Raw genomic sequence first — 18974 nt, forward strand, 5'->3', positions numbered from 1 at the left:
GCTAATCTGTCACAGATTTAATTATAGCACACAATCACAAGGGACTTGCTTTTTCCTGATACTGAGCAAGGAACTTTATTGAATAAGGAAAACAGTTGTGTACTTGATTCTAATTTGATCTTCCAGTTTCTCTGTTTCATTGTGGAGCTACTGCAGTCTTTACTTACTAAAAGATTAAAGGAAAAGGTATCTGGATAAAAAGAGTGGTTGTGTTTGTGTCTTCTGACCACAAGAATATGCAACACCCTGAAAGTGGCAGAAGTTGTTTCCTGCGCTTCACAGAAGAGGAATTATATTCAAGTGTCTTGGATTCCTCCTCCATAATAGACCACCACCTTAAGTCAAGGAGAGAGTCTTGTTATAATTTTTTAACCTCATCTTCTGTACTACTTTCTTCCTGAAGTCTTCTCACTTGCACATGAGCCTCTTGATATTAATACTCCTGCTCTGCTCACAGACGTGTTGTTGAGAGAGGTTCATCTGTGTCCAACAGCACTTTCTTGCTGTTATTTTTCCTAACCCCTATTTTCTTTCCTTGATTCCAAGGCTGTTTTGTTATATTTTCTGTGATAAAAGGTTTGGAATTACTCCTTCCTTCACTTTGCTAACGATATAGCAAAAACTACACTTCTTCCCTCTGTAGCTTGCTCTATAACATCCTTTATGTAGGGATGATTTTGAGTACCAGTAAATATTGTGGTATTCTCTTTGCATTAGACTCAGGGTTTACCAGACCTTTGTACAGGTGTTATGTAGATAATATTCTGTGTGAGCATTAGGAATAGGTGAGAGATGCTTGGTGAAAGCTGTGCTGCTTTTTCCTCCCCATCCTGTGGAAGGTGCTTTCTTTAGTTATATAGGCAAATAAGTGTTTTCTCTGTAAACACTTATTCGAACCCTAAACTGTTTGTTGAATTGTGTTACTGATCTCTGAGATGATCAGCTACTTCTGATTATCCTGTTGGGAGAGGTGCTCAAGAGTTTAAAGCCAGGAATCAGTACTAGCTTTGCTTCTGGTAAACATGATGTCAGTTTATGTACCTGAATGTCTAGATGCAGGATTCCCAAGGGCAGTAGATATTCCTTCTTCCTCTTCCTTTTCTCTCATCTTGCTCTGGTTTTTTCCATCTTAAAAAAACAAAGTACTGCAAGTGGTCTATGCCACAGAAATATGTTTGTCACACTACATCACTTTGAACTGCATAACTTCAAAGAAAATCAGTGCTTTGATAACTTGATTTGAAAGGGTTGTAGAAATAGCCATCATTATGAATCACAGCAGATAGGAATGGAAAAGATGGTGATTTTCAAATAGCAAAGCTTGTAAGGTAGGGGAAAATGTAAGATGGGTGCCAGTGCCACATTCTCATCTAGAAAAAACCCAACCGTACAACTGTATGTAGCTTTGCAGAATAAGATTTCTTGAGGGTATGAAGAGGAATGAGAAACACTCTGTGTAAAAATTGTGTTTCTGAGGAGCGAGGAAACAAATGTGGGCTCAGGAAAGGGCTGTAACGAGGGAGAAAGCAATGTGTGCTGCTTAGGTAAGAATTTCTTCCACTTTGTCCTCTTCATAGAACTATCCTTCCTGAAGATGAAGGGCATCCCAGATTGCTTGCTGAGACCCTCCTACCCCGGAGACCTTCTTTCAGTTCTCATGGGCTGGACATAGGGAGGAGGAGAGAAAGCCCTCCTCGCCCCCAGCACTTCTGTGCTTTGTCATTCTTCTCCTGAGAAAACTCTTTCCGTGGACTGGAATGAGTTGCTGGCTCTAAGAGACTGCAAGAAATTAGGCCTTAAAATGGTGACTTCTCAACTGCAATTGTTTTAGTTTAGGATGTTGGCAATTCAAATTGAACTTTGGTTTATTCTTGCTTTCAGTCCAACACATAGGAGTTAGGGCATTGAGACAAGCTATCAGCTTGTGGAGTCTCACAGGGTGCACAGTGATAGGTAAAATCCATCCTCATACCCAGACAAGTAAGTGTTGGCTAGTGGGGAATGTTTATAAAGGTTTCAATGACATTGAGTTGGGAGACTTCATTTGCATTCAGACACAGCTTTACCACTAGTACTTCCTAGCTGGTCCAAACACACTGAGCTAGAAAATACATGTCATTTAGTAGTCTCTGTTTCATCCAAGGTGAGGTAATGGCTGTATGTAAGGAAAGCTCAGGTTGGAGCTATTTGATATATACAGGCAGATGCTTCAGTGTTTTTTGGTGATAGGAAATTCAGAGGCAGCTAGTAAGGAGAAAGATTCAAACCCTTCACTTCTTTTAGCAAGGCTGATGCAGAAGAACATGCTGTACTGAGATATTGCTAACACAAACACCCTCTCTGAGGGCTTGTTCCCATTTAGTTTGGGAAAGGGCAATGTTTCCTTTACAGAGGGGCAAGATTTACCTCTGTTGTGCTTTAAAAAACATGGGCTCCTTAGCAACAGTTTCAGTATCTTCTGCAAGCATCTTCCAGGGCTACTAGTCAGATGAGTCTGGAGTCAGACAAACAGGACTGGTATTTCATGTCTCGTCAGCTGTTCAAAACCTTCACCTCTATGTATAAATGCATTTAAAAACATGAAAAAAAATAGTTTTATATGTACTACATAGTACTGATACTGGGCTTACTAACAGGTGTACCAGCTGACTTCATAACAGCATAGTGGAGCAGGACTGCATGGAAACTCTTAACTGACCACTGAGGAAACTACTTTAAAAAAAAAAAAAAAAAGAAAAGAATGTGACAGAAAAAATAGGTAATCGCGTGTTTTGCACTGAGGAAAATATGAAGTTGTTGGCTTCTAAGTTCTGATCCCAAGCCACAGTCAGAGGTCATCTTTTTTTTAGTAACACGCTCCTGAATTGCTTGAATTTACTTTACCCTTATAAAAGTGATACTTGCATTCTTTCTGCCCTAAAATAGTGCTTTGCAAAAAGTGCTGCTAATATTTACCATACAAAAAAGTATTTCTACAATGATAATAGTTTACTTTAATATAATGTTTGTGTTTTCTGTTTGATTATTAGCTGAGATCACATGTTTGCATTATGTATATTGAGTTATGGCACTTAAGATACATGTTTATACTTATGCTCTGGTCTTATGAAGGGTAAAGGAGGAGACATTTAACATAATTATCTCTTTCATCAACTGACCTGTTTATATATTTGCCTTTTTCAAGAAACTGCATATCTTCACTTCAAAAAAAAAAAAAAAAAGGGGAGGGGAAGAGAGAGATGAGCACAGGACATGTCCCACACTGATTCACTTGATAGTGCATATTGCAGAGAATCAGTGGCCAAATGGCTCTGGAGTGTGGAAGAGGAGGAAGTGAGCTAATTGTATTGGTCAGATTATTGTAATTATTTTGTTTAGAGCAGAGGGGGCATGGTAACATCGGTTGATGTGAGGAAAGAGGAGTTCACTGTATGCCTAGAATATCTGAGCTGCGATCTTTCCTCAAATCAGGGTAACTTCTACTGGGGAGAAAAGATGCCTTCAATGGGACAAGTTACATAATTACACTAAATCAGTTATATTGACAAAAGCAGTCGTCAGTTGACTTCTACCTGAAAAATTCTGTTTAACTAATACTTTTTCTATAAAAGTGATATACAAGGATTCTGCTAATCAGCACTTCTAACCAGCTGCAGCAGAGACCATCTGAGCATACAGCACTTGCTGCAGCAGAGCTCTAGAGCTGTGGCTGTAGCTGTAAATGTAATATGGGAACACTGGCATTTGAAGGAAAAGCAAAAATACCATCACATGTGGTGTATCAAAGAGGTGTTGTTAACAACCACAGACATCTTTTATCTTACTCAAACACTTTTAGCCTCACTTCCTGAGCAGATTGTTTAATGTGACTGTGCTGTCTGTCTTTAACCATCCACTCTAATATTAATTGAACCTGTTGGCTCGTTTTAGTCACTATTGAAAGACAGAGGTGTCAAGCACATTCAGTTTTTATGTGTTTTGTGAAAACAGGTGGTCAGGTGAAGGAGAGCTCTGCATTAGTTCTTTCCAACTAAAGCAGCAGCTTTTGAATACATTGTTTTACCCCAGGGACTCCACACAAGAGGGCATGGGAAGAGGCAAGGGATCCAGCTGTGAAAAAAGTACAGGCAGACCTCAGACCTTGTAAGACACAGGGTAATCCAATCGTACGGAAAAAAAAAACCCTGCTGGAAACTGAGCTGTGTCACTGCTGCTAGTCAAGAACTACTCATTCTCAATGTGACTGCTGCTCACAGTTATTATTCATGGTTTGACTGTGGTTTGCCTTGGCTGTGCTAATTGTGTGGCTGAATCCTACCTGCCAAGTCAGCATCCCCCCTGGCTGTCAGCAGGAGCTGGCTTGCACTCCTCCAGGCAGGCAGTGCCGGCCCATTCTGTTGTGGGGAAAATGGGAGCTCTCTGGAGCAAGCTCATAATACTTCTGTGGTCTGCTGTTTTCTATCTAAGCTTCAGGGCATGACTTTCAGATGGCCATGGCTTTTAAATGCCCAGTGTCCCAAAGTAAGTCTCGTGCCTTTGTTTCTTAAGAATTGATAAGTATCCTTTGACTGCTGTCTGAACTCTTTGTCAAGATGCCCAAGTTAGTTAGTGTGTGCTTTTTCAGCACTAGTTTAAGAATTCCTTTATTTTTTAGGGAATGAGAAATATTTCATTGGTAAAATAAATGAAATTTTAAAAGGGTCTCAGATGAAGGAATAATTACTTTTCTGACTCCATCCTGAGTGTGTACCTCTGGCACGATGTACAAACCCAGACTTTTCTCCTTCTCTCTTCTCTAGGCTGTCAGCGCTCCATAGGTTTGTCCAATGGAAAAGCCAAGGTGTGCAGCTACAGTGGATGGTATTACTGCAGCACCTGCCACGTGGATGACAGCTTCCTCATCCCTGCACGGCTGGTTCATAACTGGGACACTTCCAAGTACAAGGTAATCTCCCTGCAGGTTGGTTTGCTAGCAAGCGAACTGAATCGCTCTTTAGATAGAAACATAGACATTTCAGCAGCCTGGAGGTTACAGGCATTGACTGCTAATACTGTCTTCTTTGTCCCTCCTGTCAGAATGAGCCACACTCTCTCAGCAAGACAGATGTTTTAATCACAGTTTCCTTAGCCAGGCCTAAGGTGTTCCTCCACAGGAGTAGCCATGCTCCTCTTTCTTGGTGGCATCTTTTTCATCATTGCTTACCTAGTTGTTCAAGAGACAGGGAGAGGTAGCACACTGCAGCCTCTCTTTTAGTCCTAATCTTTGCAGTTATTGGGGCCCCTGAGGAGTACCTGTTTCATGAGCACCAGGGGCTAAGGATTGGCACCGCTTGGTGGATGCTAAATTGTGGAAATGCCCACATGCAGTGTTTGTGGGGTGCAGTATGCCCTGTCTCCTGGCAGGAACATTTCGAGGACACTAGGAGGACATTGCTGTAGCACTCGGTTGGACCAGACAGACAAAAGTAACATAAGGAGAAAATTCTACAGTTGTTCACTTGCCACACAAGAGCTTTTCTAAAACTTTTGTAATATGCTATTTGCTGCTGCCTCGGTGGCTGATTGCTAGATAGGGGCAACTGATTACATACCTCAAAGCACTATGCCAGCAAACACAGTAGCAGTGTTGTTTTGCCATCTTAGGCAGTATATGCTGAAAGAATAACAAATTCATAAGGAATCCAGACCATGCTAGAGCTGCAGACCTAGCAGCCACTGTTAGGAGAGGTTGTTTGATGTTTTGTGTCTGCAAATATTATTATTATGTGCTATTTGAAAAGGAAAAAATAACCAGTAAATGCCCTATTAGAGGAAAAGCAGGTCTCTCTTGAAGAAAATTTGTCAGACAGGGAGATTATTAAAAGGTAGCCAGAGCCTGCCATCAGGAAAATGACAGTTTTGCACTGTGAAATGCAAGATTCTTCAGTTACAAAGCTGCTATGTGTGGAGACAAAAAGCCCTCCCATGCCTAGAAGTTAGGAATAAATATTTAAAAGTTCTTTCTTTGGATGCTTTTACCAAGGACTAAACTTGCTAGCCCATGGTAGTATAGGTAGCCCTGATAAGGGGCTAGTAGATGGTAAGGCGCAGACCTCATGTCAAACTGTCATTAATACTGCCAAGAAAATTAACTGTCTTTTTTCTAAACCTGCAGGGTAAAAACTATGCTCTGTGCTCTGTTTCCTGTGGGTCTTTATATAGGCAGCTGAAGCACAAAAGAAAATGGGACTTTCAAGATTAAGCATTCATTAAAAACTTAATCTACTATCATCTCACTTTAATACTTTTTGTAGACAGACAGAACAGATACGAGGTGGCTTGGGAAGACAAACAAATTCTGTGCAGATACTTTACCAGTCTTTGTGGCAAAATGCTACAGCATCCCCAACTATTAGAACAGAAATTAAGACAAGGTGGGAAAGTTAAGAGGATATAATCTGCCATGGTGGCAGTGGGACAACTAAGTTGAGATTGCTGGTTGGATCTCCTCAACTCCATCCCATCCACGTAGAGCATTCAAATAACAAGTAGTTTCTCTTAGGGTTTTCCCCATTCTCTTCAGTTCTACATACATGTGCTTTTATTTCCATCCATCCCATCCCTGGGAATTAAGCGTTGCTTTTCTGAGATAGAGTATATATTTGCCTGCACTTTCACATCTGCATCTCCTCTCTTCATTCAGAGATAAGGTTTGGTGTTTATTTCAACTTAGTTCTGGCTGCTGTACTTAACAGTTGTAATGAAACTACATAATTCCTTAGTAGTGTATTGATCAAATGTGCAATCCCAGGCCCAAGTAGAAGCTGGGCAGAGAATGGATCAAGACTAGAGAAGAACTTACTGTCATGAGACCCCACCTGGAGGGAGTACTGTGTTCAGCTCCCAGTTGTTGTCCGGCTCCAGAGCTGGCCCCAACACAAGAAAGGTGTGAACCTATTGGAGCAGGGCCATGGAGACCAAAAAGATAATCTGAGGGCTGGGGCACCTCTCCTGTGAAGACAGACTGAGAGAGTTGGGATTGTTCAGCCTGGAGAAAGGAAGGGTTTAGGGAGACCTTCTAGTACATAAAGAAGCCTACAAGAGAGTTGGGGAAGGACTTTTCACAAAGGGCCAGGGGTGACAGGACAAGGGGGATTGGCCTTAAGATGAAGGAAAGTAGATTTAGATTAGATATTAGGAAGAAACTCTTAGTGTGAGGGTGATGAGGCACTGGCACAGGTTGCCCAGAGGGGAGGTGGGCTCCATATCCCTGGAGATGTTCAAGACCAGGCTGGATGGGGCTCTGAGTAATCTGTTGTGGTGGAAGGTGCCCTTGCCCATGGCAGTGAGGTTGGAACTAGATGATCCTTAAGGTCCCTTCCAACACCCCCCCTTCTATGATTCTATGATTTGGCAAAGATAGATATCTTGTCTCACTTCCTTGAGATGATCTAAATAGTAATAATTTTCTTTTGGCTTATTTTTAAAAGACACTTAATTTGTCAGCATTTCACCTCCCATAACTGGCCAGCGTGCAGCAACATCCCAAATGAAGATAAACAACAGAGCTTCTCCTATACACATAACCCTGCTCCTTGCAGGTAGCACAACAGTGCCTGAAAGTAGAGTTTCTGCAGTGAGGGACTTGCCCCTGGCCACACTCGTGGCACATCCCAAAGAGGTCCTGCAGGAAATAAATACATACCACATTTGATGGTCAGAACTGAAACAGGGCTTCAGTTTTCAAAAGCTTCTGTTTTACACGGTCTGAAAGGTGCCAGTCAATCCACCAAATGGAAGCAAAGTTGAATGAAGAGTTTGTAAACCTGCACTATTTCCCACTGCCACCTTTTCCCTGCCTCCATAGGGGTTTCTGGGGTCTGTCCTATCTGTTTCTGGCAAAGCAAACACCAGTAGGTACTGTAGGACATGAGCTTTTACAGTGTAATTGGGCACGTTTCTCTTTCAAATTTCATGGACTTGACATCTAAGCAGCAGCTGTAAACTGTTACATCAATTAAATAAGTTTTGAAATTGAGAGGTTCTTGTCTGCTTTTGGCAAGATACGTCATGAAAGAACAGAAGCAATAAAAATCTGTAGAGTTGTCTCTTCCCGTAACCCAGGATCTTGAAAAACAACAAATACACTTAACACCTGGAAGCACGTGTATAGGAAAAGAAAAATCCTCTTGGCTGCAAGAGAAGCTCTTTGAAAGGACTTGGCAGTTAGGCGTGTTTCTTCTGTCATAACCAAAGCAGCAACTCAGTCCCCAGGTTCACTTTTTTTTCCACTGTCTCCCTACTGTCTTCATATTTGTGTTTTTTGTGTGTTTGGTAGAAGGGAAGAGAAGAGAGGTGATCTTGTGAACATCCTTTCTTCCTTTTACTTAGGCCAACTGTTTTCCCTGTTTGCACACAAAACTCACTAAGTATTGCAGTTTGGTTCAGGTGGTTTTCAGCCTGTGCAAAATGCCAGACAAACACAGCAGGAAATGAACTCCCTGTGCCAGAAGGCTTCAAGGGAGGCTGACTTCTGGTAATTGAATTCTGAACTGTAAGTTTGCAGGCTCTAGAAAGAAAAGGTCTGGAAAATGTTAGCATCCATCCTTGTATGACATTTAAAGCTAAAACCCTGTTGCCCTTTGCATCTTCTCAATCCTTCTGGCTGATTTAATAGAATTGTCTTGTCTGCCCAGTAAAACTGGGGGACTGTGAGTATGCAAGGACATATGCTAGAATACTGGCTGGTATCAAGCTGAATTACTACAACTGCCTGACCCTTCCCATTTTAAGACTGCATTTTGGCTTCTTATAACTTTGCTATGGTTGGCAATGTGAGTTAATGTTTTGCAAGACATGTGTACCTATGTCAGGTGTGCAGAGTGAACTGACACCGATCTGTCAGCCAGTGATGCTGGGCAAAGCTACTTTTCCTGCAATCAGAATCCCAGGAGTACATTGTATTGGCAAGGAGAGAGAAAGCCTTGCTTTGCTGCTCTCCTCAAAGGCTGAATTCAGACCATGCAGCACCAGAGCTGCACAGTAATGCTTTGTCATCATAGTGCACATGTATGGCAGAGTCACTCGGGGGACCTCAATTGTGGCATCTTTTTGTTTCTGTACTCTTAATGCCTCAGGAGGAACGCCCCACACAGGGTACAGGTGTGCACAGGTGCAGGTGTAGTACTTGGACAGTAACTGCTCTTCAGTTCCCAAGATAGCAGGGCAGGTGGATGAAGAGTCCATCACTTCAGCAGAGGTTTAAAGCGAGAAGATAGACAAAGACATCACTGAGCACGAGGTCCTCCTGGTCTGAGGTGCTAGTCATTGTACCAAGTGTTCACATGCCTCCTAGGGAATCACTGAATACATAGCTTAATTTGCTAGTTGGTGGAAGAGGACTAATATTTGCTATAGATACAGCAGTTGTCAGGGGATTGCTGAGATATTGCAGTCAAATGGTTTAATAATTGTAAAAGCAGGTTGTTTAATGCAGTCTCTTTTATGCACTTCAGTAAACATAATAAAGTATCAACATTGCTAGTGTTAGAAAACTTGATATATTTGGAGTTTGTAGAGTTTTTTTCTACAAAGTCCAAGTTGCTTGTGTTGCTCCATGTTACTTCTGATTCCTCTCAGCACAGTTCCTTATACGTGCATGATACTTGAAAAATAAAAAAAAAAAAAAGAAGAAATTAGTGAGATGTTTAATATAAATAGGTGAGATATTTAATACAGCTTCAGGGCCTGGGAAACCTGTGGAGTTATGGTCTGCTGTATTTAAATTAACACATTGTGTTATCTCTGTAGTTATTGGTGGGAAGGCAGGCCTTCGCATTATTTCTTACATATTTATTATGCATTGTGAAAAGGTTACATTTGGGGCTGGCTTTCCCTGTCAGTAGCTAGTAACTAGTGCTGGGTTTTGGAAGTGGTGCTGTTTATAAGAGTGTGTATTGCTTTTTTACTTACTTCTTACCTTACTGCCCCAGAAGGGAAATAACTTCCTAAATCTCAAGAGGCTGTGGTTCAGTAGTCCTGTGCCCTTTCTACTTTTGTTAGCTTAATTCATCCCTTCCTCGACTCAATGTAAACACTGATTTAAAGGCCCAGGAGGACTAATTGAATTGTGGAACCAATAGTATTTCTGTAGCACAGTTTCAAGTGATTTGCAGCTCATTTAAGGTAATCCCTGTGACAAAATGCAGAAATAAGGAACAAGAGGGAATTTGGTCTTCTCACCTCAGAAACAGGAGTATTTTTTCTAGTGGAACAGAAATCCCATGAATTTATCAAGATTACAGTAGCTCTTTGCAGGTGGAGATAGAACACGGCACTATAATGAAAAAGGCATAAGAAAAACTTCTCGCAGATGAAACATTGGGAATGAGTAATACCAACAAAATTCAGTTTTATTTATCTGCATTTTAAAAAACACCACAACTTGCTTCTTGCCAAAAAGAAATCAGCAAACAAACAGAAATATACTGGCAGGGAACAAACTTGGTAATCGGATTTTAGACTTGAAAAACATCTAGTAAGCTGTGTTACTCTGCAGCAAAAGCGTGTGTGGCTGCAGATATCGGTCTACATTGGGTAAGTAAGCACTTATCTCATACACTCAATTTTGAGGCATTTGATCAAGTTTGACTTGGCTATAAGCAGAGAGAGTTGGATCTCTCTCAGCTCTGTCTTCATTTGTAACTGATAACATAGTAAGTTTTCAGGTGCATAGAATTACTCAGATCACAGAGGGGAAGATCTGCTTAAAAAGAGCTGGGAGGAAAGCCTAACTAAACTACTTTATTTTTCAGGTATCAAAGCAAGCCAAAGAGTTCCTGGAATATGTTTATGAGGAGCCATTGATTGATATCCAGCAGGAAAATCCCATGCTGTACAAGCATGTTGAACCTCTGGCAACTGTTGTCCGGCTGAGACAGCAGCTAAAATCTCTCCGAGCCTACTTGTTCAGCTGCAGAGCTGCAGTGGCTGAAGATCTGCGTAGAAGGTAAGAACCATAGACAGGATACAGCACAAGGATGTAGTTTCCTTGTCATGTTGCTCCCCCCCCACACTTTTTGTTTTTTCTCACAGTCTAGTTCTGAAGGTGTTAGTCATTTAGAAAGGTGGTGTGTTTGTATCTGACTTCCCCGAGCAGCTGGGTTATCCTATGGCAAAGAAAATGATTTTAAAGGGTCTGAATATCCAAAGTTGTTCTTGACAGCTATCAGTCCAGGGGGTCACACACTGTGGTGAATATCTTTTACTCCTCCTCGGGCTTCCTGGCTGTGTGTGATTATTTTCAGTCAGGTGAGATGTCTCATGCTCCTTGCTGTGGCATCACAGTGTAGTAGCCACTGCTGGGACCTTTGAAACACCTCACACTGTGGCAAAGCATGAGAGGGGCCAGAGTCAACCACCTGTCCAGTGCTTCTGACTTCTTCTGTGAGATGACCTCACCCAGAGGCAGAGGCCAGATGTAGTCCCCCAGCACACGACCCAGCATGTGATTTATGTGGCACCAGAGCAGTTGGGCTCTTTCTCAGTCAGTATCCATGACATGGCTGTGCTGAATGTTTTGTTTATTGGAAAACACACGGTCATAGCACAGCAAAAAGTGTTTCATATTGTGTTTGCTGTGATGAAAATGATAGTTCTATAATAAGTGAACTTCATTTTAGACGTGCTGTATCTTAGTCCATTCAGCTACTTCTGTATTTTTCTAACAAGATAAAAATTATCAATCTTTTTAAAACCATCAAGCCACAGTTGTGACCTTAAAAAGCCAAATAACTTTTGTTGTGGATCTCCAAAAGAGATGGGGAGATGTGTCTGTCATGCTGTACTGTGAGGTGAGTAGCTCTGGGTACATGCAGCTGACCTGATGCATCTGTAAGCATTTGTATACCCCAGTTTTTAAGACAAGACTTGCAAGTAGGAAAGGCACTGCTCTGAAACTGTGAGCTGCTGAAGGGCAAGAAAGCAGGTGACATCAGGTGGCTGTATTTTGAGCATGGTGTTTTAGGGACCTGAATTCTCTGGAAGGGGGAGGAGGCTGCACTAGTGCCTTTATCCCAGGTAAGGAGAGCTGGTCTGCCATTTGGTACATAACCCATGTCATTGCTTTGGTGAACTACCTAGAACAACTAAGAGAAGGATACAGCAACAGATTTCTGGAGAGTTCTTGTGTCAGACCCACTTAATATGTGCTTGTGTTTTACTACTCAATTTCTATTATTTGTTAGGGCAGCTTACAGCATTTTAAAATTTAAGATGGTTCTTCTTTTATTCTAGAGGATGGAATTATCTTGCAAAGCTGTTTTCCTGTTCAGCTATAATAACTTTTCTATGCCATCCCCTTCAGCAGTGATAAACCTAAAAGGAAAATAAGATTTGTGAAGGCTGCTGTTCAGAAGAAGTGGCAAAAAAGGAAGTGATGCTTTCTGATTAATGTTGAAGAAAATAATTCTCTGGTTAAAATAGAGAAGGAGGCAGGAAACTGAATGGACTTGGTTAAGAGAGTAAAAGAAGAGAGTTCAAATGAGACCTAAGCAGAGAAATCAATAAACTAGAGAAAAAAAAAGGGGGGGATAAGAGAAACCCAGGAGAAGGAGATTCAAAGAGGGAAGGGATCTCAGAAAATTAAGAATTAATGAAGAAACCAGGGCAAAGGGGGAAACCCAAAACCTACCTCCGAAAAGGAGAGATGACAAATACTGAGGAAATGGACAGAAGAGAGAATGGACAAAAATTATCACAGAAATGTGAACATGGTCTTTTCTTGGAGCAGGGAAGAGAGAGAAAATGTCCCTGTATCAAAATTAAACACCCAGAATGGCAGATGGGGAAACAGGGAAAAAATACTTCAAATGTTTCTTATCTAAGGTTTCCTTTGCACTGTCTCCAGTTAAAGTTCTCTGTGGTGGAGGGAAGGACCCCCAGCCCAGGAGGGGTTTGGTTTTGTACTAGGGAAGCATCTCCAGGACTTGTTAAAAGTGTAAAAGGCACTGAAGGAATGTACAAAACAGACCTTAGAGTCCAGCCCCTTCTTGGTCTGTGAAGTGGATTTGGTGGTCAACTGCTCCCTCAGATCTCTCTTAAGAGGTTTGAAGATATGAAAAGAAAGAAAACTTCTTTACCCAGAAGGAGTTATTCCTTGCTCAAAGTGCTCCCAATGGTTTTGCATTCTTCATCTAGTATCCCAGTGTGCAGACATTCACTATCAATGTGATGATTTTATAGAGCAGAGCTGAAAAGTAAACAAAGAAAATATGTGATTTAAATTTTCCTTTGGTTCAACACATGGACAAGTTGCAAGACAAGGAGGAGTTTAGACAGTATGGTGAGAGAGCATTCCTAAACTTAGTACTCTTTCCTAATTAGAAATTAAAAACTGGGAGAGATAATCCAGTTATCTGTCCTGCTCTAAAAACATTCTTTTTCTCCTTGGTCTTCACCTTAGTATGTGAATAACTATTAATCACAAGAAAGTGAACACAGCATCTTGAAGACCTGTCAGACCCATATAAACAGATTGAAACAAACTGTTAATATTGCTGTCTACAGAGAACTAAAAACAGACTGATTAATTGTATTGGCACCTTGCTGCCTCTGGGACACTGATAGAGCCTGCCTTATTAGGGAAAAGCAGATCACTCTGAGGTTTCTTTTATTAATACTATTTGCATTATCATCTACTTTAAATCTACACCCCGCTCTTCAGCCCAGATCACAAAATGAAGACGGCAATGAAGTTGGAAACTCTTGGTGTCCTCTGTGAAGACAAAACTGTTTACAGTGCTTACAGTCACTTTTTCTGAAGACTTCCAGATGGCTATAAACCAGGTTAGCTCAGGATCCAGTTGGTTTAAATGTGGACACGTTATTTATATTGTTTGGGGTACATAGGTACTTTAAGAACTTTGAAACTTGGCATCTAGCAGAGAACTCAGGGCTAATACCACATTGTGAACTTTCAAGAAGCAAGTAGAAAAGAAGGAAGGAAGAAAGGAAAAGACACAGAAGAAATCCTAAAAGTAGCTAGAAGGCTCGCAATAAAAATGGTCTCATCAGTTATAGTGATTTATTCTCCCCTATTGCTCCACTATATTCTAAACTCTTTTTATATTTGCAAGGTGAAAAAATAAGGAACCTGGACTTGGCTGGGAGGTGAAATAAGGCCCTTCACCAGCATGTATCTGCAGTGTTCCTCTAATATTAGCCAGATGAGACTGGCCCTGTTGCTGAGCTCCCTGTTTTACAAGGGATGTTGTTATGCCTACTTTGCTGTAACTGTCACCTCCGTATTGCAACACACATTATTTGCCTCAAACATCTTTACTCAACAAGTTCTCGCTTGTTTTGGTAGCTTTGCTTGTGTGGATGCTGTTCAGGCAAAAACATACAAGACTGAAACCTAGAGCCAACACAGAATTAGTACAAGTGGAACTGTACAGATCCCACCACCACCCGCAGATTGTGAGATGGTAAATGAATGGCACAAACATGACTGATTGAATAAAACTGGTGGCTGGGAAACAGTGAGAATCTCCAAGTCCATTAAATAATGAGGGTATTCTGTGAAACTGTGCTGAATGATGCAAGTTCTCTTCTGGGTTTGCTTTGCTCCTGTTGTGATTGAAAGTCCTTCAGGTCAAGGAACTGTCACAATGATTTTTTTGGATGTCTCCAGGTACCTCCATGTCTCCTGCAGGGTAACCCAGGTCAACTTTGGCTCTGGGGAGCCCTCTGGGCTCTCTGCTCTCTCAGCTATCTCTCAGCTATCTCTCAGCTATCTCTCAGCTATCTCTCAGCTATCTCTCAGCTATCTCTCAGCTATCTCTCAGCTATCTCTCAGCTATCTCTCAGCTATCTCTCAGCTATCTCTCAGCTATCTCTCAGCTATCTCTCAGCTATCTCTCAGCTATCTCTCAGCTATCTAAACTTGCAGTTCAGGTGCTGCTAGCCCAGATACTTTAGGCCAATGACAGTGACACAAGGTAGATGTTCTGTAGCACATTCCTCTATGCATTAGTGTTTGTTGCAGTGCCCTAGTTCTGTAAGTGAATCTGAATGGTGATGAGAAACTAAATGGAAAAGCATTTCCCACTTGTTACTCATGTCTGCCTGATACCATTTGTCTGTCAGCTCCAGAACAGCAATACATCAGTTTTACCTTAGCAAAACTTCAGTGCTGGATACATTACTTAGCATCTTACAGGAAGACCAAATTAGAGCTTGCTGTTGCTGCAGGAGGTTAAAGGTACACCTCCAGTGCTGCAGACCTGTGGTCTTGGCTGAGCCTGCTGGTCTGTCAGCACGAAGTGAAACAAGCCCAAATTCAGTAATGCTGAACAATAGAGTCCTGTCACTTCCTACAGTGAGGCCTTAGACGTATTGCTTCTGACACAGGAGTAGATTACTTTCAAAATATTTGTGTGGCAATTGGGGAACCTGTCTAAACACATTGCAGGAATCCTGACTGATCTTATGCAATCACTATACCACCAAATACCTCACGTGTGTGAAGCTGGGGCTATGTCATCTTTCAGACCAAGGACAATAGAAGGTCACTAAGTCATGTCCAGACTGTCAAAGGAGACTGTTTTCTCCATTTTCTTTGCAATGGTTAGGCCATTTGGAGAGTGGAAAATTCCAAAGCAGGAGAACAAAGACACAATTTGTGAAAGCAGTAAACTGCAAAAAGAAAGTTTGAGCAGGAAAGGAACAGAAGGATATGGTTTCATAGCACTTGGGGCTCTGAGATAAATTTTCTTCTTCTATTGGTCTTGCCATTATTGCATGGGTGATTGGAAAGAGGGCAAGAGGGAAACTCAATTCAAAGAGGATATCTGGTTGTCCCGAGAGGAGCCAGTGTTAAGACAAAACAACATCCTAAAGTCTATTCACTTGAGAGTTGGACTTGATGATACTTGTGGGTCCCTTCCAACTTAGAGTATTCTGTGAAAGTGAGGAAAGGTGAGAAAATAAATGCAGAGAAGTATGCACAAACCATTTGTTTTGTATAGATCCTGCATGGGTGTAGTTGTTGCCGTGGCTGAAATAAAGCATGCCAGTTGATGGAGTTCCTACAAACAGACCACCTCCATCTCTTTGTTTCAACTCTTCTCCCTTTTGGATGAAGTAACTATGTATCCAGAGGTCTTGCAAGTCAGCATCTTAAAAAGTCCTTGGCTAAAACTGAGGGGATAGTGTTAAGGTGGAATTTGAGCTTTCATTTCAACTGGAGGTAACAAACAGAGCTGGAGCAATGAGATGTGTGCCAGAGCAGCCAGGGTGGAGGCAGTACTGCTGTCTGTTCACATCAACGGAGGGCTAAAAGCACAAGCCAGTGCTCTACCATGATAAGCATACAGCTGAGGAGCATGCTAGAGTTTTCCATCATAAGTCTTCGAGAGGACAGGTAGGTCTTTCAGTTCACAGTAGCATTTTCCAGTCTAGGGGCACACCTGCATCTCCTTGTCAAAGAGATGAGTAATATTACATCCCTTTCACAAGGGTAGTTTCCATTCACTTTTTGAGACTGGGTTTGCTTTAAAAAAAAGGTAATGATTTAAAAATAAGTTCCTGTTAGATGTGGACCCTGTGTTAAGTATTACTTGTGCCATTTTTATCCCTATGTTTTTATATCAGAACTTCCAGCAGCAAACTGCAAGGGTTCAAAAGTGCCTGACAAAATCAAAGAGCATTTTCTTATTCTTAAATTCAAGTTAATTGGAGTATGTAAGGTATTTTGATTTCAAAATGAAACTGTGTGTGTCTAATTCTCTGCATTCTGCTTTTAGTAACAGTGTTACTTGATTCCTAAGTTTGATTTGTATTAATTCCTGACTTTCACAATGTTCCCATAACCTTGCTCAAGGAACCACAGAGGAAGGAGGGTTGAGGTACTGCATTTTAGTTGAAAGTTTGTATACTGGTTCAGGATTGCTGATGGATGATGAGAGTAACTGTTTTAATATTGGGATGCTCACGGGGAATTTCCTGACAGGATGAAATAACACCTTACTTGGACATGCTTGCTAATAAATCTAGCACTTAGTGTGGGCTGAAGATATGTAGGAATGACTGTTCCCAGAGCATAACCAGAAGAGTGTTCATACCTCTTGAATGTGAAACAATTCACAAACACATTTTTAGACAAATCCATAGAATTAGAAAAAAGTATTAATCTGTTATAATACCATGAGAATTAAATGAATAAGTAGTGGGATGTTTCACTTTAAATTCATCCATTTATTAATATCTTTTGACTTTAAAAAATCACAGAGTTTCCCAGGTTCCTGCTTTCCTGAGTAACTTTTGTTAGTTGGAAAGTTTGGGATCTCCTCTCCCAACAAACTGCCAAGAGCTAGGATTTCCAAGGAAATACAAAATCAAAAGCCTGAACATAACGATGGGAATTAGAAACACTGCCAAAAAATCCTACCTTTTCCCCTCACCTCTGATTCCGTTCTCTACTTAAATTAACAGCACCCATATCAAATGTATTGCAAGAGATATTATTTACCCTGCCACATGTATTTGGGATAACTGGCAATTCACTGATACCCCTCTGTGCTTTTAAAACCAAAGCGTAACCCTGAGAAGTTGGAGCTGTCAGTGAGATCCGGGCACATGCAGGTCCTACCCGTCTGCTCCACATGCGGCCGCAGCTGGTGGAGGTACACGGGGAGAGACCTCAGAGGGCATCTCACCCCTTGTCTAGGGGCAAAATATACAGGAACAGCAGTAATCAGCATGTGCTGGCCTGTCACCTGCTTTGGTTTGCAGTGTGGTGCAGTAGCTCCAAAGTGAGCTGTTGGTGGTGTAAGTTGCAGTGCCAGGGAATGAACTGTGCTGTTTGAGGAAATGGACTTGGTACCCATGGTGCTCTGCCAGCTGTGGGTGTAGCAGCTTCCTGCAGAGGGGTGGAGAGGTGGCAGTGTGCTAGACTGGTGCATCTGCGTCCCCCGTGAGTCAGAGCTCAGTCATACAGTTCCCAACCTGGTCAAACAAGACGCTCCTGGCTGGCACATGAAATCGTGGTGCCAGCTTCCCCTCCCATCCTAGGTTTCAACAGGCCTTTTAGTACAAAGGAGATTTGGTTGTGCCCACCTGCCAGCAAACTTGATTGCTTTTGATTGCATTGTAAAGAGAAGAGTTCCTCCTGCTTATCACGTTTGTACTTTGGTTATAGTGTCAGGCATGGGCAGATTAATAGGTTGTAGCTTTAGCAGAGCTGTCAGGGTATTTAACCCGTTGAAGAAAAATTACCTAAGCTGATGATAAACAGGCTTTAAATGCAGAGCAATTACTTAGTGCTAACAAAGCACCATGACTACACACTTTGTCCAAATGCAGAAAGCAAAGTCTTATCAGTGGTTCTGTTTGCAAGAGGACACTAAACGATAACCTTTGTTTGTGCAAATACTTACCTGATAAGATCATCCAAAAGGGAACAGATGAAATTTCTGGTTCTGTCTTGACTGAAAGTTATGTTTCAGATTACAAAGTATCAAACAAAAAAAGAGTAATAATCACAAACTAAGAATGCTCAATTCTCTCTTTTATTTGGACCAAAAGTCTCTGATGGTGGGTTTCTTTCCTGCTTGCATTGATTGCGTTTATATCTAGGACATAACAATAAAGCAATTTAGAGACCTTTAACCAGTAGGACTTTGGATTTCATTGTTCCCGGGAACTGGCAAAGCTAGAGGGCTGTTTAACATTGAACTTGGTTTGTTCGCTTCACCTAAACCCTAACTAGGAGCCAGGGCTTAGAGGACTTCAATCCTGTGACTCATCAGTGGTGAAACTGGTCCAGGAGTTTCCAAACTGTGAAGGCTTAGAAGGTGCTTTTAGCGCGATGTGCTCTTGATACCATTTGCCTCTCCAGGGTCACAGGTCACACCCTGAAGCAGCAGAGGTTTGAGTTTTTATTGTGATAAGTCTTAACATCTTGCGGTTGACCTCTGTTTAGCTCACTCCAGTTT

The 18974-nt window shown here is 41.6% G+C and overlaps 1 protein-coding gene across 5 annotated transcripts in view; it reads left to right on the top strand.

Annotated features, from left to right (window-relative positions):
• PLEKHM3 (pleckstrin homology domain containing M3) overlaps positions 1 to 18974 on the top strand; it is a 145902-nt gene that overhangs the window by 46017 nt on the left and 80911 nt on the right. For all 5 annotated transcript variants that reach the window (XR_010431869.1, XM_064660561.1, XM_064660559.1 and 2 more), the window contains 2 exons: positions 4800 to 4945; positions 10794 to 10987. Coding sequence is in view for 4 of the 5 variants with exons in the window: in XM_064660561.1 (XP_064516631.1) it covers positions 4800 to 4945; positions 10794 to 10987 (340 nt within the window). In the remaining variant the exon portion in view is untranslated. The remainder of the gene's footprint in view (positions 1 to 4799; positions 4946 to 10793; positions 10988 to 18974) is intronic.

The sequence above is a fragment of the Pseudopipra pipra genome, chromosome 7 (assembly GCF_036250125.1).
Source record: "Pseudopipra pipra isolate bDixPip1 chromosome 7, bDixPip1.hap1, whole genome shotgun sequence".
Taxonomy (NCBI): domain Eukaryota; kingdom Metazoa; phylum Chordata; class Aves; order Passeriformes; family Pipridae; genus Pseudopipra; species Pseudopipra pipra.